The 22,340-nt window shown below is 40.1% G+C and overlaps 1 protein-coding gene across 2 annotated transcripts in view; it reads left to right on the forward strand.

Annotated features, from left to right (window-relative positions):
- The window catches only part of RD3 (RD3 regulator of GUCY2D), a 29,126-nt gene extending 14,117 nt beyond the window's left edge, over positions 1 to 15,009 (forward strand). For both annotated transcript variants that reach the window (XM_063443858.1, XM_063443857.1), the window contains 2 exons: positions 1,118 to 1,432; positions 13,645 to 15,009. In XM_063443858.1, coding sequence (XP_063299928.1) covers positions 1,137 to 1,432; positions 13,645 to 13,942 — 594 coding nt within the window. In that variant the 5' untranslated portion in view covers positions 1,118 to 1,136 and the 3' untranslated portion in view covers positions 13,943 to 15,009. The remainder of the gene's footprint in view (positions 1 to 1,117; positions 1,433 to 13,644) is intronic.
- The last annotated feature ends 7,331 nt before the right edge of the window (positions 15,010 to 22,340 follow it).

Genomic DNA, 22,340 nt, shown 5'->3' on the forward strand with positions numbered 1-22,340 from the left:
CATACAGATACACAGATCTACACACAGATACACATAATGATAATATACAGATACACACAGTGACAGACATACAGATACACACACAAAAACACACTGACAGACATACAGACACACACTGACAGACATACAGATACACACACACACACACACACACACACTGATATACAGATACACACTGACAAAAACATATGCTGTTCAAAATGTACAGTTTCCTACCTTTTGGGTGCGGGAGGGTTGCTTATCTGGGGTCCAGTGTGCTAGCTGAGGCTGTTGGGAGTTAGGGGCTGGCTCTCCTGGCCCAGTCCCCCTACTCTCTGCCCTCTCCTCCTCCCTCCTGAGCGGTTCCAGTCTCTCTGAGAGGAAGAGAAAGGCTGTCACTTCCTCCCGTGCTGCCAATAAGAACTGGAACCGGTCACGCAGCAAAGGGCCACAGCGCCCTTTGTGTATGGGCCACCCGATGGGCCCACGTAGTGTGCAGGCCTGGTGTAGCCTGCACTATCTATCTATCCTATCTATTTTTTGTCTGTCTCTCTGTCTTATTTTTAGATGTCACATGATCATATGATTTATTTTATCATTAAAAACAATACTAATCGTTGAATTTCTAAAGACATGTTGGCTGTATACCATTGCTAGTCTCACTTATAATGCAGTCAGCATGATATTGTGATTTATTCAGATGATATTTGTTGGTTGTCTGTGGTCTATGGTTCTCTTTCTAGAATCTATTTTTAGCTGTTTCTCCTTAAGGCTTCTATCGCCATTGCTCTCTTTAAAATAATTGAAACATTTCTCAGGAAAACATTTTTTGCGTCACCACACAATATGACAAATAAATAATTTATAAGCAGAGTGTAAAATATGATTTGCCTGAAACCTCTGTAAATTTTCGCCATGTTATAATCACTGGGTGCACATTATATGGAATACGCACCAGTGCTTTCAATGTGTGTGTTTAGGGTGGGAAGTATGTACAAAAAATATAATAATCAGCCCAGAGCAATTTATTTATTTTTTTCTACTCAATAGCCATTCCTTTAAAAACTTCACTACAAATAATTTTCCTATTTTTTCAGTTTCTTTGTGATTATATAATTTGTTTGTTTGTTACTTTCAGCTGAGACAACTATTGGGCAATGGCACTCTTGTCTTGGTTCAGGTGGAATGAGCCACACCTACGCCTTGCTCAGCGAAATCCGACCGATATGGTGGTTGACACATTAATGGTGGAGCTCAACTGGCAGCTGAAGCAAGCCGAAAAAATACAACGTGAGAAGGAAAACGAGTACAGAAAAATAAAGACTGGTGTGGACTACAGCTGGCTGGTCAGCCACCCAAAACACAACTTTGAGGTCAGTCCTGGAGAGAGGCTAGAACTGGAGGACACATGCAGCAAGATTCACCCTTCGTACTGCGGGCCTGTTATTCTGCGGTAAATCCAGTTTTATTTCCGTGTTGGTATGTCTATAAACATTGTACGGAATAGGGTGTTCTCTGGAATTATGTTTGGAGTATTTTTTATTTAAATGCCACATTTAATGCTAATTGTGATCTGGCGACTGGGTTGTCGCTGTCCTGTGTCATTATAAACATTCATTAGGTATCTAAATAGGTCCGAAATGTAATCATTGGGCCTTCGCCCCTAAAAATATTGCCATATATGGATTCACTTGGGTGGGATAATTGAACTGTAGTAGTTTTTGTCGACTATAGTGTCTCTTTAAGAACTCATATGCTGGCCAAGTGATATGAATTAAAGTCAAAGACAAAACCACATGCTGACAATGGAATAACATTTGCAAATGTGTATATTAAATGCAAAATTAGCTTTTTTGACCTTTTAAGCTTTTACTTCTGTACTATCCTGGTCAAGGAGCCTTCAATAATAACAATTCTATTATTTTCTTGCGTTTATGAGTGCCACATGTCCTAATTTCAGGTCACTAGGCTGCCAACTTACTGTCCCTTAATAAGCTCCCGATCCGTGCCAAATGTCAGCTTTTGCTCGCTTGCTTCCCATATGGTTTTTGATTACCTTTAAAGCAGCACTCCATGCAATCAACGCTGGCATATGAGGACACAGCAGAGGATAATTGGATGTGAAAAGCTTTTCTGATAGTTTGGTTCTATATTTTTTGTTTTCTGTTTTTTTTTCCCAGTCATGTTGTAAGATAATAAAGATAACAAGATTCTGAAGCCTGACATTTTCATTCCGTCTCAATATATAAAGTACTTATTAACCCATCAGCTCTCATTACTTTCATGGTTAATGCAGATAGATTTTTGATAAATCCTGAGGGTTTATTTGCTAAACAGTGAGCTGTGGAACTGGCATGTTGACAGCCGAGATACAAAACTTAGGGCGGATAGGATCAAGCTGTAGAACATTCTCCAGTTGTACCATGTTTGAAATTCTTTTTTTTTTTAAATTCTTTATTTTTCTTGTGCATAGATTGACAACAAGCGTGTAGAGCCACAACAGCATCTACAAGCAATTCCATAACATTGTACAGTGTGGCATTTTAGACGGCACATTTTTATATTATATGAAGACAGCAATCTCTTAAACAACGTTTTTGTGATAAAACATGCATAAAACAGATCTAGTTATGAGATGCATATAATTGATCCATGTTTGAAATTCTTGGGTCTAATTTTTATTGCTTATGTGTATCTTGGTCTGAGCTTCAAGATGTAAAGAAAAGCATAGGACGTAGTCTGGATTGGCCAGAGCATGATTAAATATAAACCAATCCTAGGTGGCTACCTACACCAAGGGTTTAGACAGGGTCCTCGGACTCCTGAATTTGTTTGGCCCTGGCATCCATCCTTATGTCAAGAATGAAGATACGGGGGTCCAAAGTGGTAACCTGCCTAGGACCTCGGGGGATCTTAATCCTTCTCTGGTCTTGGCCAGGTGCTGTGCAGAGCCCAATTTTAATAAACCATGAACCACGCTGTGTCTAATCTGATAGCAGCCGCTTACAGTTCCACTTGACCTATGTGGTGAGTGAAACTGGTCCTGGATGCTAAACTTCTTAATCCATAAACTCCTCCTGGAGTAGGACCCCAAATACCAGAATAAGACACACTTGATTCAAGGAGAGATATGTCTGTACTTGCAAGCAGACCCACTAAATGGTTCAACTTTAGGGCATTTAGTATGTGAATATTTTTAAATGCATTAAAAAATAAGGGATCATATTTACCCTACTGGTTTTAAATTTCTTTGTTAAACTTGAAGAACTGATCACTGAACTAGTATTATAGTTAAAGGATTCATCTTTAGCCTAATGCCATGTAAATCATTTGTATCTCAGCAAAAAAAAAGGTTTTAATCTATTTGATTGGTCAAGTATTGGTCAATATATTATTGTCTTGATTACTCTTCCAAAGGAAAATGCTCTGTATACGGGATAGCACCAAAACCCTTGCTCTCTCCTAAATATTTCATTTATTTATTATATTATGTAGCCGATTCATGGACTTTGCCATGACTTTGGCGTTCATTTTCCAAAATTAAACAACAAAGATCGCTTAATTTCAAAACTCTTGCAAATAATTATCACAGAAATTTTCATGATCAAATAGATCACGATAACTTCATATAATTAAATGAATATCAAAGAAGTGACAGATAAAATACATCAAAGGAGTGATAGGAAACACAGCTAATTAAATCAGTTAAATAGCTCATTTGATTTATTATGTAATTTAATTAAAATATCAGTTTTGGGAATTAGCTCTCAGATTTAGTCATACATTTAATTCTCCTAGGTTTGGGCTCTCCAGACCCGGACAAAGAATGATCTGTAAACATCAGAGGCTTCAAGGGTCGATGAGATTTAAAGTTTAGCAAGAGTTGAAAGAGCTAAAGTTGAACATCACTTATGTATGTATGTATCACTTACCAACTAACAGCTAGACCTATCGTGTCAGGGGTTAATAATCTAACGAACAGGGCCAGTCTTTATGTAGACACAATATTGAGACCATATGTCGAAAAATTACCTTCGTACTTGAGAGACACAAAGGACACATTAAAATGTCTAGCCTCTCTCAGTATACCAAGCAATGCACTCCTATGTAGTCTCGACGTTGAGGCCCTGTATTCGTCAATTCCCCACACTCAAGGTCTTATGCATTCTGAATGCTATCTAGCCACACGGGGTCCGGAACATGACCGCCACACGAAATTCGTGATCAATTTGCTGAGGTTTATCCTGACCCACAATTTCTTCCTCTTTGATGGTCAGTTCTACCACCAGGTGCAGGGGACTGCTATGGGCACGTCTTGTGCTCCATCGTATGCCAACCTGCACCTGGGATGGTGGGAAGAAAATGTGGTGTTCTCTGACACAAATGCTGACTTTACAAAATATATATTTCTGTGGAAGAGATTTATCGATGATGTCCTCGTTGTCTGGACTGGCACGGAGGACTTCTTTAGATCCTTTGTGGAAAATTTGAATTCCAACGATCTCAATCTAAGATTCACGTTTGAGATCGGAGGAACCACACTTAATTTTCTAGATTGTACCTTTAACATCTCCAAAGATTTGGTAATCGACACTACCCTCTATAGGAAACCCACCTCAACAAATACCATGTTGCGGTGGGACAGCCATCACCCGATACCCCTCAAAAATGGGATTCCAGTTGGACAGTACCTCCGCTTGAGGAGAAACTGCTCAACGGTGGAGGAATTCATAGATCAAGCTAAACTCCTGAGAACGAGATTCAAAGAGAGGGGATACCCTAATCGTTGCCTCAAGAGGGCATATCAAAGGGCACTTTTGAGTGACAGGGAAGACCTTTTAAAAGATAAGGCAACACCATCCAACCGGGAACTCATTCGTTGTATAGCAACGTTTGACTCCGGATGGGACCAGTCCAAACGGATACTGAGTAGGTTCTGGACACTGATCTCTCAAGATCCCCAACTAAAGGGAGCTGTGACTCCATTTGCTTCCCTCACTGCACGTAGAGGGAAAAACCTCAAAGATGTCCTGGTTTCCAGCCATTTATCCTCTAAAAGTGCCACTACTAACTGGCTTTCAGTGCAGGGTACCTACCAATGTGGTAGGTGTGTAGCCTGCCAATATATGATGAAAAACTCTAAAATACTTCCAAATTTGATAGACAATACGACATGCAAAGTGAAACATTTCTTTAACTGTAACACAAAGGGCATCGTTTACCTATTGACTTGTGTATGTGGACTTAGGTATGTGGGAAAAACTATACGCCCCTTTAAGAGGCGTGTGATGGAACACATACACTCAGTCAGAAACCTTAAGGATACCCCTGTCGCTAGGCACATAAGGAATTACCATCACAGCGACACAAGCGGGGTAAAATTTGCAGGGATTGAGAGAGTCCTATTGGGTCGCAGAGGGGGGGACTTAGACCGCACTCTCCTCAGAAGAGAATCCTTTTGGATTTACAGTTTTTTTTTTTTTTGAATTTGACAATTTTTATTTTTCTGTCGAGGGTAAGGGATACAGAAGGCAAGAAGGGAACGAGGGTTAAGTATATGTTCATACGCAATATTTCAGTAATGTTATACTTAAGGGTAGGGGGGTACAGAAGGCAAGAAGGAGACAAGGGGGGTAATGCACATATCCATACTCAGCGTTTCCAATAATGTGAACTGCCTGTCCAGATGTATACAGGTGCTGTCTAGTAGCTCGTTCGGGGCTGCCATTGGTTATAATCAAATACTTATTAAAGTGAGCCATCCCGTACTTCCTTGTTTCTTTGTGTGGATCGAGCTGGTGTGGAATGTGGGTGTAGGGTTTCCCCGTTATCGGTGGTGGGTATGTTGAGGTTTATAGGGTCAGGTTATGGGGAAGTAAACGTGTGAAGCACGTGGGGTAGTGTAGTCGTGGATGCAGTATGCTGTTGTGTCTCGTAAGTGTGTGTAGTCGTAGTGTAGGTGCTATGTGTGTGTGATGCGTGTATGTGGTGTGTGTATGTGTGAGCCAGCTTGTATATAGTTAGGTTGCCTCCTATCGTGGAGGTCTTTCATTTTGAGGGGTTGCCGTTTTTAGTGTTTCATTGTGGGTTAGGTGGCTTGTTTCGGTCCCAAAGATTCCATGCTTCGGTCCAGTAGGGATTTGTTCTGCTGGATTTCCGTGCCATTATTTCATATGCCTTGGATGTTTCTACAGCTGTGATGCATTGAGTGATCGTTGGGGCTTTAGATTGTTTCCAATTTCTGCTAATAGCTGCAAGGGCCGCTATACAGATGTGGTACAGTAGATATTTGGTGTGTGTGTGCTGTGTTGGAGGTAGTAGTAATAGTAGGAAAGTTTCCGGCATGGGGGAGATGCGCAGTTTGGTGCATCTCGATATTAATTTTAGTACTTGTGTCCAATATTGTAGCAATGACGGGCATTGCCACCAGATATGCAGTAAGGTACCTCGGTCTTGTTGACATCGCCAGCATACATCCGTTGTCTTCGGGTAGCTGTGTTTGAGTATGGTTGGGACCAGGTACCATCTGTACAGTATTTTGCGGGAGAGTTCTATGTGAGTTGTGCAGAGGGTGAGTTTCTTGTTGGCTTGAAATATGGTTCTCCATTGATCTTGCGTGAGTTTATGACCAATGTCCTGTTCCCATGCCTTTTGAAAGGGGGTCAGTTTTGCTTGATCTTTTGAGTTTGCGGAAGCGTAGATCTGTGAGATGAGTTTCGTTGGCGGTTTAGCTTTGGTGCATATATGTATTAATTTAGACCATTGTGGGTCCGGAGGTGTCGTGGTTTGTTGTGGCCTGTGGAGAGTGATCCAAGATTGCAGTTGGATATAGGAGAAGGTCGCTGTGTTGTTTAGCTTGTATTCTTCGCGTAGATCCGTAAGGGACTTGAGGTTGTTCCCCTGCAGTATTTGTGATAGTGTGTATATGCCATGTCTCTGCCAGAGTCTGTGATTAAAGTCTGGAATAAGTTGTTGAATTGTTTCAATCGGGGTCGCTGGCGAGAAGGGCTTTGTTACCCCTCTCTTTCGGCAGTAGTCATCCCATACTGAGAGGGTTAGTTTGGTAGGAGGCAGTAGTTCTGATGGTTTAGGTCTGAGGCTGTTCGGCATCCATGCTAGCGCTGGAAGGGAGATTCCTTTGGCATTATTCTTCTCCAGTTCTTCCCAAGTCAAGGGGGTCTGTCGATGTGATGCTGCAATAATTGGAGTTATGTTGGCTGCCCTGTAGTATTTCTCTATGTCTGGTAGACCCATTCCGCCCTGGTCATGGGGCTTGTACATTGTGGTCATAGCCACTCTTGGCTTTTTGTGATCCCATATAAACCGGTTTATACTGCTTTGCAGGTCCCTTAGGTAGATTTTGGTGAGTTTGAGTGGGAGTGAGCGGAATAGGTATTGGATTTTTGGCATGATCACCATTTTTACTGATGCTATCCTGCCTGTCCACGATATATACTTCCCCTTCCAGCTGTGTAACAGAGCTTTAATTTCTGTGTGTAGTTTGGTGTAGTTCGCTTTGAATAGGGTATTGGTCGAAGGGGTAAAGTAAATTCCAAGGAATTTAATATGGTCATGTCTCCAGTCATATTTAAAGTTCTCCTGGAGAGTTGTCAATGCTGGTTTTGGGATGTGAATGCCTAGGGCTAGGGTTTTGGAGACATTTAGCTTGTAGTATGAACATGCACTGAAGCGGGATAGAATATTGTGGAAGTTGGGCAGGGATATGTGCGGCTGCTCCAATGTGAGCAAGATATCATCCGCAAAGATTGATAGTTTATATTCTTGGCCTTTGGATTGTATGCCATGGATATTCGGGTCGTTTCTTATTAGTTGTGTGAGGGGTTCAAGTGCCAATATATATAGTAGTGGGGAGAGTGGGCAGCCCTGTCTAGATCCGTTGGAAATATTAAACGGTTTTGATGCAAATCCACCATTTACCACCCTGGCTGTTGGTGAGGAGTATAGTGCTTGAATGACAGCTAGGAATTGTGGTGGGAATTCGAATTTTTGAAGTACCGCTTTCAGGAAGGGCCAGTGGAGCCTATCGAAGGCTTTTTCAGCGTCTAAGGACAGCAGGACACTGGGTTTTCTGCTTTCTTGTATCACATAAAGCAAGTCTAGGGTTTTTCTAGTGCCGTCTGTTCCCTGTCTGCCCCCGACAAACCCCACCTGGTCCTCCTGGATTAGGGAGGGCAAGATGTGCGCTAGCCTGTTGGAGAAGATTTTTGCTATGATTTTAATGTCCGTGTTTAGTAGGGATATAGGGCGAAGGTTTTGGCTCCTGTTCGGGGGTTTCCCTGGTTTGGGAAGAGTGGCGACGTGGGCCATCAGCATCTCTTGTGGTAGTTGCCCTGTTTGTATGGCATAGTGGTATACCTTTTGCAGGTAGGGTGCTAAGATTGGTGCGAACTGTTTGTAATATGCATTGGTTAGTCCGTCTGGGCCAGGGGATTTTCCTGGTGGGAGTGAGTTGATAGTATCTATGATTTCCTGTGTAGTGATCTGGTGTTGTATGTCATCCCTTTGGGCGGTGGAAAGCGTTGGGAGTTCTACCGTTTGGAGAAAGTCATCTATTTCCCTAGAGGTCGGTTGATGCAGGTTGGGGTCTGTTTTGAGGTTATATAGGGAATGGTAGTAATCTGCCATACAGTCATTAATGTCTTGCGGGTTATGTATTTTGTCACCTGCAGCTGCAATCAGATGTGGTATTTTAGAGTTAGTCTGTTGTTTTTTAAGTAAGTTGGCTAACAGCTTCCCTGCTCTGTTACCTTGAGTGTACGTTCTCAGTTTCAGTTTTGCTAAGATATGGGACGTTTTTTGGAATGTTAATGTGTTGATTTGGTCGGTGACGTCTTCTATGTCTTTTGCTTGAGCCTCAGTGGGGTGCAATATTTGGGCAGAGGTGGTGTCTCTTAGTTTTCGTAGGAGATCTAAGTGTTCCTTTTCGCGTTTGCGTTTTAGATATGATGCTCGACTGATGAGGTAGCCCCTTATGACCGTTTTGTGGGCCTGCCATATGGAGAACATTGAGGTCTCCGTGTTGTCATTAGTCTCGAAGTAGTTTTTTAATTCAGACGCCATTGATGCTGTGAAGTCTTTGTCGAGGAGGAGGGACTCGTTGAGGCGCCATGGTGGTTTACCTCGGTGCAGGTAATTGGAATTTAGTGTCATTGTCAGTGGAGCATGGTCAGACCATACTATGTTTCCTATAGAGCATTCTTCTATGCGGGGAAGCATGTTACCAGAGGCTAGTATATGATCTATTCTTGAGTATGTTTTGTGTACTTGTGAGAAGAATGTGTAGTTTCTGTCCGTGGGGTGCTTCGTTCTCCAGACGTCATATAAGCTATTTTCGTGGATGAGTTTTGCAAATGCTTTATTGTTCGGGCCTAATTTAAGGTGTTTGTCTGAGGTGCTTGGGGTGGTCGAGTCCAGACGGGTATCCATCGTATGGTTATAGTCCCCACACAGAATTTTGGGATCGTTTGTGTCGTATGGTAGTTTATTGAGGACCTTATGGAGAAAGTTGCGTTGGTGGTCGTTGGGACTATACAAGCATGCTAGGATATATGGATGGTCATTGATTCTACAGTGTAAGATGATGTATCTTCCCTGGGTGTCCTTTTTGACTCGTAGTGTTTCTACCGTTAGGGAGTTGTGGAGTAGTATAGAGACTCCTCTGGATTTGGAGGTGTGAGTCGCATGGTATTGCGTAGGGTATTCTCTGCGGGCAAAATTAGGGACCCTATTGGTTACGAAGTGCGTTTCTTGGACGCAGACCACATCTGCTTTAATTCTCTTTATATCATCTAGTAGCATGCGTCGTTTATGTGGCGTGTTAAGGCCTTTGGTGTTATGTGAATAGATTATCATGTTCAGTGGTACTTGTTGTGGCGTGTGAGGGTTTTGTCTGTGGGTTCAGCAGTGTTGACTGGCTCTTTCGTGTGACTGTGGTGTCGGGGAGGTAGTGGTGGTGGTGTGAGTGGGGTTGGGTGTTACAGTAACACGGGAACTATGTACAGGGACCGTATGGTCTGGCGCGCTAGTCGCGCCGCGGGGTTGAGGAGCTAGGGCTTCCAAGTACGTGGCTAACGGGCTCCAATTTGTGTTTTGGCGTGGAGCTGAAACCATATGTCTTAAAGTGGTAAGATGAACCTGATAGTGTAACATAATAACAGTACAATATAACAGTAAACAACGTTGTAAAGAGGTACGTGAGCAACGGTATGTTCTTCAACATTATAGATTAAGTGATTCTGGTATGTCCTATTTTTTCAGATAACCTGACTATACCTGGCCTCCCTGGCCTTAGCGTAAGCTTGCTGGCCTGCGGCAATTCTGGTCACCATAGATTACAGTGGACTTATGAAACATTGATCTTCTCGCACCCAAGGGTTTAGCTTTGCAACTTAGGACGGGGTATGTGCCCTAGCTGTGCATGGGCAGCCCCCATTTGGGATCTCTTTACTGAGCTCCTGGCTCTCGCTATCGTTGTTAAGCAACAATTACCTCGGGCCTAGGGAATAGTCTAGTGCAGGCGACTCGATCTATCGCAGGGATGTCGTCTAGTCAGCCCCCCTGCGGCGGCAGTCCCAACCTAGGAGGGTCGGACGGGTTTAGGTGCTCGCAGGAGCGCTGGGGAGTCGGTATATACATATTAGTAAGGGGGGACATGTTATACACGTGGCATATAAACAGTATGCATATACATTTAAGCTGTAATCTATTTGCAAAGAATATATTTGTTTAGTCAATGATACTTGCGGTAAGCGCTTTCAGCGCTTCCAGAGAGGTATGTCAGTTCATGTTCGTTGGTCGGTGTAGACTGCGGTCGGTGGAGTAGGCGTCTTCAGGGGGCTCCCTCATAAGGCCCCACTTTTCCAGGCATTGCTGTCCTTCTTCTGGGGATGATATAACAAATGTTTTCCCTTGTCTGGACAGAATCAGCTTCGTGGGGAAGCCCCACCTGTAACGTATGCCTTTGTTGCGAAGTGTGGTGGTGATCTGGGTGTAGTCTTTCCTCCGGCGTAGCGTAGCTGATGATATATCCGCCATGAGGCGCACCGATGGAAAGTCTTCGTGCGGGGTATCCCTACTGCGGTATGAGCGGAGGACCAGCTCCTTGATGTGGAAGTAGTGAGCTCTGAGGAGGACATCGCGTGGGATGGAGTCAGGTAGGTTTTTAGGCTTCGCCACCCTGTGGATCCTGTCTATCAGGAGCATGTCCGCAGGTATGTCCGGGGCGTAGGCCTTCATGAGACCTCGTGCGTGCGCTTGCAGGTCGTCTTGGAGGATTGATTCGGGTACTCCTCGGAGTCGTAAATTGTTCCTTCGAGCTCTATCCTCGTGGTCCGCCATGCGTAATCCCATGATCTCCACTTTGCAGCTCAGCTCCTGTAGTTGCTTGGAAACTGCGGATTGTGTGGAGGCTAGTTCTTGGCATTGAGTTTCAACTACGGAGGTTCTAGTTGTTAGGTCCCTCACCTCTTTCTTTATCTGGTCAGCCGTTGACTGCCATGTGGAAATCAGTCTTGCTGCCATTGCTTCCATTGCCTGTTCGAAAGTGCTTTGAGTTAAGTAATCCATAGGCTTAGGATACTCCGGCCTCGTTGGCGTCGGGCTTGGGGTGGTATCCTCCGCGCCCTCGTGTTCCGCCGTCCGCATAGTCTCTGCTGTAGAGGAGGTTTTTGGGCCGAAAAAGTTCAATTTTTCTGCTTTGAGTGCAGCTTTCCTCGCTTTAGATGAAGCCATCAGGTTTTATGTAATATATAGGTTTCAGCTCATTGATTATCGCAATTTAGTGGAGCCCTCGTGCCGGAGCAGAGATTCAGACGTCCATCTTGCTCGGCGGTTAGCCACGCCCCCCCTGGATTTACAGTTTTAATACACTGACCCCCAATGGTCTAAATGAAGGGTTCACATTCACTCCCTTCATTGAAAAATGAATTACACTGTGAGCATAAATTTATACCATCAGCAATGCTCTTACCATTAATCTGTATATTTTTCATAAATTTTTGTAAATACCTTTATTTTATTAATTTTTGAGTAACTTGGATTACATATATCTGTTCCTTTAAGAGTTGGGAGTTCTGGATTCTGTCATTATCATAACTGCCTTTTTCAAGATAAATTTAAGTTATAATTAGACCCGTTTTTTATTTGCTACATTTCACTATTATTATTTCATGATCTTTACAATTTGGTAATTGGACTGTGTTATAAGTTTTGTTGCATCCCTCCAGTCTGTAGGAGGGTTTAAACCCTTCTTTTCGTTTTTTCAATAACATATATTTGGGGTCTTTTTACTTTACTTCGAAGTAAGCATCTAGGTGGCTTGACAGATATTTGCATATCCTGCCAATCAGCCCATGACGTAATCAGATGGGCGGAACAGACTGAAACGCCGTTTTGGCGCGAACGAATCCTCCAACTCCCTCCTCATGTTTGCCGGCTCTCCAGATATAAAAGAGCCGTCAGTAGGACAGCACGCTGCTTGTACCTCTGATGAAGGCGCAATTATAGCGCTGAAACGCGCGTCAGGTAGCTAGTTTAGGAGTGAGTTCCAGACCTCGAGCCTTTAGTTTAGACTAGATAGTTTTGCTTCTAATATTGCTACTATTGAGGTTTTTGCAAGAGGGATATTAGGGGGAGAGTGTCTCTGTCGGCAATACAATTTAGCCGAATAGCTTTGTACTGTAAACTTTGAGGTCCAGTTGGTTATTGGATACAGGGGTTTTTTGCTACAAGTGTTAATTTGGCAGTGGTATTTTGTTACAGTACCCACTTGTTAGCTTATATGCAACAGTTTTTTAGTGTTGCTAACCATTCCACCTAAGGACCTAGGTTTTTTGCTATAAGTGCTTAGTACAAAGTTTGTTTAGCACTTGCTAGCCAGTATACTATTATAATAATAATTTTTCTCATGTATGGTTTAATTCCCTTACTTCACGAGTTTTAAGGGTTAACCTTATTCATATTCCAACTTTCTCCCTTTACCTCTCTATACCTCCCCGTATTTGGGAATAGTCTGGACTATAGTCTCTATCTATAGGTGGTTTTTGAAGGACGATAGCTGATTTTTTCACAATATCTATTGTCCACTACCACAGTTATTTAGAATCCACTCCTTTTTAAACTATTTTTTGTATTATTATTTTTTGTTTTCTTAGTTATTTGTACAATTGGTGTTTATTTCGTTTTATTTTATCTTATTTCCATTAAAGGTTAAATTTTAGTATTACTATTAGGAAGGGGTTACCTACTCTGGTCGATCTTAATAGAGATTAAGAGTTTTCTATCTCTCTCTAGATCTTCCTTTTTTGTTCTTTGTTCCCATCACTTATGTATGGCCCAGTTGACTGAAGACCATTGCACATTTGCACACATTATCTTTTCCAAAATCCATCATCTTTGGAGTTCACCAAAACCCTATTCAAGGTCCATGCAATCATATTTAGTGCTAAACAGGCCAGTGCATTAATTATTTCCCTGAGTTCAGCAACTTTAACGGAGCATATTTTAAACTCATGTTATTGTTACTAAAATAAATTGTGTTAGTATTTTTTTTTTTTTGTTTCACAAATTGAATTTCGTTTGCTCATCAAACATCTGAGTACATTGGCCTCATGGCGCATTTCTCACTGTCTATGTCCTTTCTTGCAGCTTCAGGCAGCTTGTCACAGAGTATGAACCTGATGTGCAAGAGGTACCACGTCTCTTTCGCTCGGTCCTACAGGAAGCCTCTGAGAAAATGAAAGAAGAGGAAGAGACAAAGAAAATAGCAAAGCAATGGAACACAAAGCGAGCCATGAGTTTATCTCTTACAACCTTCAAGTCTCGAGCCAGAATTTATCCTTTCGCTAGTGACATTAAGACAATTTCTGAAGATGTTGAGAGAGAAGCATTGCCCACACGAAGGGTATGGAGTATGCCTGAGTTTAAAACCACCAAAGATGACTGAGCCCAGTTTTTCAAAGGCAAACTAACAATAAAAAAATATTTTTGTACTTGTGGGAGATGTATAACGAAGAGGTTTTTTTTCTTTTACCTTTTTATACTTTATTTTCTTTTTTTATGTCATTTAGGTGAATCTTGGAAACAAGTCTCTCAAACTCTAGGTATTGTACTGCATTTCACATGAGCCTCAGGAATGTGCTGATTGAGAATTATATGGATTTTAGTTCAGCCTGGTTTTACAGTTATTACAGTGACATTATAAGCATCCAAACAGCATTAGCTTAATAAAGTGGTTTTAGTGTTTAGATCATGCCCCTGCAGTCTGACTGTTCGGATCTCTGCCATTTAGGAGTTAAATCACTTTGTTTATACACCTCCCCTGCATGTGACCTACACAGTCTCCCTAGATTTATTTTATTTCCTGTAAAGTGAAATCTAATGTTCAAACTTCCTTTATTGCACAGTCTGTTTAATTTAGAATGTTGTATCTTCTGCTTTGTTAGTAGCCTGGTAGAGCCTATAAGAGCCTCCTGTGTGTGATTAAAGTTCAATCAATAGAGCAGGAGATTAAAACGTCTAAATTAAACACACTGAACTACTTGGAAATTAAACCATTTTTTTCATGAAGGTCGTGTGAGTCACAGCCTCTAGAGAGAGTGAAGGTGTGAGTGAATTTGGAGGAGTACATTGGCGAATGTTGTATTTGTAACAATATTCCCCTATGTGTTGCGAATTCCTTTATAGATACACGGCTGTATCCCAGTTCTTTCACATATATATATATATGAGGTGTGGCTAGTGCTACATAAACAGAAACAAAAGTGATTTAACTCCTAAATAGCTGAGAACTGAGTAGTGAGACTGTAGGGGCAAGATCTATACACACAAACTGCTTCAGAAAGCTAAAGTTGTTTTGGTACTTTAACTTCAATCATTTTGCTAAATGTTATTTTTGTTACCATGTCAAAAGTTCTTAAGCAACTTAAGCAACAAGGGCTGTGCCTCTGTGTATAAAATTTCCACAGTAATTTAACTTCACAATTAGTTAAAAAATGTGTTGAATGTATTGTGATCCCCCCCCCCCCCCCCCCCCCATGTTGTTTATTAAAGTAATGAAAACTATTGGTCTTCCAGCTGCTGTGGACTACTTAGATCTCACGATGCTCAGGCAGTAGAATGGTCCATATAAACTGGAGATCCAATGTTTGTAGATAGTCAACCTATTTTAGCAAAGCTGTGCTCAGCATTACGGCTGTGTGTAGTATGTTTTTCTGTTTTATTTTTTTGTGAAGTATCTCAAATACTATTCTGCATATCTCAAATATGCAGAATATTTAGCATATTCTGCGAGTGTTCCATTCAAACCAACTTTATTAACAACATGCTTTGCACATTGTATTGAGAACATGTTCTTTTAAGCAGAATTGAAGTTTACACGAGTTGTCATAATGGCTGTGTGATAAGAACTACAAATTCTCTACTATCTGTGCATCAAACTAGATCACTAAACTTAGTTTATTCACAAAATGTCACATTTTGGACACTTAAAAGACATCTGTCACCTCATAACTATTTTTAATAAAATGTACATTTCATCTGGTTTTGAAAGGAAATAGATTTTTTTTTTAAATGAAGTGTATAGAAACATTTAACAAAACACAACCTTTAATATATGACAGGATCCTTCAGCCATATACATACACCTTTGGTCAGATGATGTTTGAAAAGTCTCTATGGTCTTCCCTGTTTCACTCCATGCAAAGAAGCTGAGAATACCATAGAGACTTACTGGATGCTTCAAACACTGTCTGTCTCAAGGTGCATGTAAAATGGCTGAAGGATCCTGTCAAAATGGCTGAAGGATCCCGTCATATTATATATTATAAATATAAAAGTTTTATTTGATATAAAAATAGTTTGTAGGTGACAGTTGTCCTATAAAGCTCAAGAGGAGTATGATGAATATAAAGTGCTAGATACAGATTTGTAGTGCAGAACAAATTTGGATCTCAAATGGCTTTGGGTTAGTACCAGCTACGGAGGTCAATTGAGGGACATTTTCAGCATCCAGATTTGTGACTATGCTGCCCGGTGGCATTGTATTTTGCTTCAAACTCAGCAGGGTTTTGAGGTCTCAGGACCTTGCTGAGTTTTGTGTCTATCAGAGTTGAAACGAAAGCTTGCTCAAACGTGCAGTCTCTCCAGTTAGACTTCTAGCAGATGTAATTGAAAAAAATGTCTTCTATCCTGCTGATATGGTGCAACATATATTAAAATACACAAAACCCTGTCACATTATGGCATTACTGGTAGATTAGTTGGTTATATTAGTAACTGAAACATAGAACCATAGCAGCATTGTTGGACTTAAAAAAATGTGTGTGAAATAAACCTTAAGGAGTTTTTCACACCATGGATGGATCCATGATACCATTTTTTTTATCTTATTTAGCATTGTGCCTGGGAGTCAGCTCAGTGTAACATATTGCATTCTGCACCAGAAGAAAGTCTGTGGGTCAAACTGATGTGTTAGTTAATATGAGCTTTAGGATTGAAGTGCTGTCTTCAGATTAGTCACAGTCAAGTAGAAACTCAGTTTATGGGTAAATATGGATTAATATGCTTTGATTTATTAATACTGAAATTGATCTTGTGTTACAGTGGCTGTTTTTGTACTAAAATCTGTTCATAAATAACAATATGCAAATTAAGGTTCATCATATTTTATTTAGTGGGATACAATTTTACTTCCAAAGAAGAAGGAATACTTAACGTAAATTCAATATATTTGGTTATTATATTGGTTTTATGGCTAAAAAACAGTAATGTTGGATGAGAAAACCACTCACGTCCACCCAGTTTAATGTTTTACACATGGCTGCTTACCTATGGTATAAATTTATTTTTTATTTTTTTACAAGGAAACATAATATTGAGAAAATGGCATTAACATCTTGCGACATGTCTGCTCAGAACTTGCTTTTCATATGTGAATGTGCTAGTTTTTGTATGTTTAGATAGAGAGTGCTCGCCATGTATTCTTTTTAAATTCACGCCATCAGTCTACGAAATAAAAGGTGGGTCTGGTAAAATGACCTTCACTCTTTTGTCATTGTGTTTGGTGGGATAGAAATGTAGCCCAACTGGCACTACAACAGTCAAACTTTCTTCTCACAGATAAACTGGTCAGGAGCCTCAGGGTTCTTACAGAAGCACAGGCCATTACCAATGTGTCGTCAAGATTGGGTCCAATTATTCAATATGTGCCACCAGTAGTAGATTACGATAGCCTCTTGCAAGTCATGCTGAAGTTGAAGGCTCACTGAGAAATACAGCACCAATTAGTTCTCTGGTCCAGGTAGATTATATGACTGACCTTACTGGGGTATAGTTAGACCCAGAATTGGGACCTCAAATGTACATGAACAAATGTGATTTGGAATTACTGGTGTCTCCACTGAAGCGTTTGATTGGATAGATAAGGGAAGACTGATCTTCCCTACTTCTGGTTTAAGTGAATAATGATACATGCTGCCGACAGGATTGCCATCTCGCCAGATACAGAACACAGTCGAATTGCTCCAGCCTTGTGGTTTTTGGGTGTTAGCAATAAGTGATACTGGATGGCCAATAGTGCGCTGGGCGTATCACAGGTGTATCCACCAATTTGTGAGCGACGATCTACCTGAGAACATTCTCCATCATGCCCTTAAGGTTAACCTTTGTAGGGGAACCAGGTCTTCATGAAGTCAGGCCCTCAGAAAATGGGTTCCAAAGGGTCTTCAGCACAGGACTAATCAGAGAAACTGTTGTAGTGTGTAGGGATAAACACCATCTTGGGCAGCATGCTGCTGCTCTTCCATGTGAACATGCTGGCACATTAGCGTGTCAGTTTATGTATGTTTAATAATAAGAGGTGATTCATTTCTTTCCTCAGTTTCTCCAATTCATGTAGAATATTGCATATGATATTGTAAAACATATATGAAAGAACCATTCCCTTTTGTTTGTTTGGTACTGCCATGAACCAAGATTGTCTTTTACTTCCTTTTTTACAAGGTAACATGCACAGATGTAACAGGTAAGCTATTTAGTTAAAGACTGTCAGTTTATATTATAACATTAAACACCAATTGCATTGCGCTAGAATGAAGTTATCACAGTATGGCTGGATAGCATAGCATAACAAAATGTCACGTAAGATCCTATGTGAACATTCAGTTTAACAGGCAAAACAAATGCAACACAAATTATATAAAATGTGTGTGCTCCTTAAGCCAATTCTCCTCCCCCCCCCCCCCCCCCCCCAATAACCATAAATTACATGATTTAGTACAGCTCATGTATTTTTTATTGAAAGGTGTTCAAAATGCAAGAGAGCCCCCTGTCTTACATAGTTTAATTTATGGAGCGGGGCTGGTGAGCTACTCACACATCACACACGTTAACTGCAATCAAGTTGAATTACTAGAGTAACATCACTCATGTTAAAATTGTTTTAACTATTTTGTAATGGGTTTGTAATATATAGGTGCCCTTTCTGTACAGCTCTGTCATACGTTAAGGGACGTGTATAGGTCTCAAAAATCCCTTAAAAAGCTCTGTATACAGATACATAACATTACATTTTTGATCTCACCGCAGCAAATAGGTTTTTACTATTATGTTAGAGTCTGAGGTTAGAGGCATTGTTGTAATGTTTGCAGACAAGGTATACAAATTGGAAGTCACTTTTTAAAGGTGGATGAGAACATTTATATCATCATCGATTAATACTCAAACAATATTACATACTGGGAACGGTCTGTTCCTACACAGAGATCTCTACATAATTCTATAACTAAAGAATAAAAAAATCTATATATAAAAATTAAACAAATCTACTGGATACCAGAAATGTTTTTGTTTTGTTTTTTTAATGAAAAGTACAAAAATATTTACAAATGATAAGAGCACCACAGTTTTTAAAATAATTATGACGGAAGAGAAATAACAAAGAAAAGGAAAACACAAGCATACATTCTGTTGGATTCAAACAAGAATTCAATGTAGTTCAACGGTTTATCAATTGTTAACTTGAAGATGTATTGTAGCTCTTTAACCCCTTAAGGACCAAACTTCTGGAATAAAATGGAATAATGACGTGTCACACACGTCATGTGTCCTTAAAGGGTTAAGAGAATGGAACATACCATGCCAATCTATGGTGTGCCCACATTTAAATAGATTAAGACACATTTTCAGATCCACTATCATGCAAAGCATATCAACGTTACATTCAAAACATCCTACACAGAATTTTGCTCTAGAAAACTATTCTGGAGATTCTTTGGAAATGAATTTCTCAGACTCATTTGTTGAAGGAGGAACTGTGTCTAGCTCGAGTCTGAAATCAAATCACACCACCATGCTTGCTGTCCAGTAGGAAAGTCAAGGTCATATACAAGTATTTTTTTTGCTGTAATTTTCTATGAGGATAACAACGTTAAAAGGTAAGTAGGTATATACTTATGTTTGCGTTAAATCGGTCCACAAAAAGTAATAATTTATAGTAACAGTTAAAGGTCACTTATTACTAACTGTGTACAATATGGGTGTGGGTTTATGGGTTCCTGCATGTGGCCTACAAGAATTGGAATTTGAATGGAGGTAAAAATAAAACGGACGACACATTTAATGAAAGTTTTCATTTTACTATCATAAGTGGATCCAGCAATCTTTGTTTTATTGTCCCTCTCAGTCAACCATAAAAATTATTTATGGTTTTATCAGGATATAGCGTATGCAAATTGGGCAGAACAGGCTTAATTGATTCACAATAAAGTAGAAATATTTCAAATAATGAGTAATCCACATGGGTTTACATGAAAAAAATCCTTAAATGAAGTACTATTTGTGATACTTAAAAAGGGACTTACATTAACGGATCCTGGAAAATCAAAATGTCTTCTGGCTTGTATCATTGAGCCGTGTTGGCTGAACAGGATCAATAGTGATTAGTAGGAAAAACTTCTAAGCAGATTCTACATTTTAAAATAAAGGAAAAGGCAAAGAGAGAGACACAAAAATATACATCAACCAAAAAGGACACAATAAAAATATTACAGCTTGCCTTTATTGTTGTACCTGCCGTCCTTTCAATACTAGCTACTATGTGGCTTGGTAATTTAATCTAAACATCAAGGGACAGCATACATTCTCCTTTTGTATCATTAGTTCAAGACGTATTCATATGAAATGTTTTTTTTTACCTAAGCAACAGTGTACACAATGCTGTACTACTCAAACATCACAGGATGGTCGACTATATTACCTTAGAATCACATCGAGTTTTTGAGCATCAAAGACACAGAGAGAGAGTAAAGTGAGTTCACTGCAGACCCCACATTAGTATCAAAACTACCTTATAGGGATGGATGTTGTAGCAGAAACCCTAGCACTTCTCTGCAATTGTTTTTGGAGAGAATGTTAGTCAACGCTGTATATTAAAAAAAACCTTCTTGTACAGTAACGAGCCGCCCTTTGAAATACAGTCATGCTTCTTGTTTATGTGGACAGAAGCACAAAAGTTCCTGGGATTTGTTTTGGTTATAACCTCCTGTCGGCCTCCCCTGAGCCAAACTTAACCACATGGAGCTCAGATGAAACCATCTTCCTTTTGTGGAGGAATGGGATACTTCTGCCTAATACGCAAGGTTCTGTCTGACGTTAAGTCAAGTAAAAACAAAGAAATAACAACAATACAACATAATTTACATATAATTTTTACAATGCCTTTAATACAGGACACAGAGAGCAACGTTAGGTCCTACAATTATTATTTTTGTCTCCTTCTGTTAGTACAAGGCATGGTTATATGGTTAACAAAAGAAAGAAAATAAGATACCAAAACCCCACAAGGGTCCAGTACCAAATGTCACTCTGACAGAACCAGAACTGTCTAGAGTAGTGGTTCCCAAACCAGTCCTCATGGCCCACCAACAGTCTAAGATTTAGGCATTTCCCTTTTTATTCCAATGGAGATACTGACAAACCCTGGACTGTTGGTGGGTCATGAGTACTTGTTTGGGAACCACTTGTCTAGGACATAAGTCTTCTGTATATAAAATTTCGAAAATGAACAAAATGAAAATTACATAGAACAGTAAACAGCTAGTAATGTCATCGAGATTCTCTTGGGTAATGTGGTTGCAACAAAAGCATCTAATTGAACAAACTAATACAGTGAAACAATACTCTCACCCAAAGTTAATATAATGGATCCTGTCCTGTTTAGAAACCCCACTGAACTAACTATTGAAAAGAATCAAGTAATCTAGAGAAAGGTAATAACCCAACAGAACTACCAATAAGAATGTGTATCTGAAAATTAAATAAAAACAAAGTATATATAAGAATATGCCAGAGCTCCATGATAAATCATGAGCAGAAGATGACATACATTATCCCTTGTGTCATCTCTTCATGATTTATCATGGAACTCTGGGATATTCTTTATCCTTTTGTATATTTGGATCACGCCTAGCTTTAATCTCCTAATTATTTAGAGCCTTTGATAGTAAGGTCGTCCCCCCCCCCCCCCTTTACTAAACTAAACAGTTTTTTCTAATAAATATTCCTGTAGGTCAGTGATAGTGATGGCTAACCTTGACACTGTAAATTGTTTCTGGACTACATTATCCATGATGCTCAGGTAGCTTTTAATGTCTAAAAGCTAGCAGAGCATCATGGGAAATGTAGTCCAGAAACAATTTGCAGTGTCAAGGTTAGCCATCACTGCTGTAGGTAGTTCCCTACCTAATACTTTTTGTTCCTTCAGTTAGGTTTCCAGACAGGATAATTGAAAGTATTGTTACACTGTATTAGTTGGTTCAATTAGATACTTTTGCTGCAACCACATTACTCAAAAAAATCTAGATTATATTACCAGCTGCTAACTGTTCCAAGTATGTTATGGTAAGACAGAGTGATACGCATTTAAACAATCTAAAACTATACACTAGTTTACAAAAGGCAGCAGTGGGACTAGACCCAAAACAAAGGCCAAAGAATGCTGGGACTGTTGATACCAGTATTGTTTGAGAAGCCATGGTGTGCATGTCTACAGGATACTGGGCCTCCCTCTTCAAGGCAGGGACACAACAGTTTGATGTTTAGTTTACATAGTGATATTTTTATACACACAATGTACACATCATTACTAGTCGCATTGCACATGAATATAAATACATAAACAGGTGCAAATAACTTTTTTTTTTTATAAACACACACACGCAGGGCTATTCGCTTAAGTATGAATTGTGGGAAAATCAAAGTGATAGTCACAATTCAGGCCAAAACAGACATCTTGAAAAATTCTCCAAGATAGCCATGTTAGCAAATATGCAATATTGGCCCAAATG

Source organism: Pelobates fuscus, chromosome 2, assembly GCF_036172605.1.
Source record: "Pelobates fuscus isolate aPelFus1 chromosome 2, aPelFus1.pri, whole genome shotgun sequence".
NCBI classification, from domain to species: Eukaryota; Metazoa; Chordata; class Amphibia; order Anura; family Pelobatidae; genus Pelobates; species Pelobates fuscus.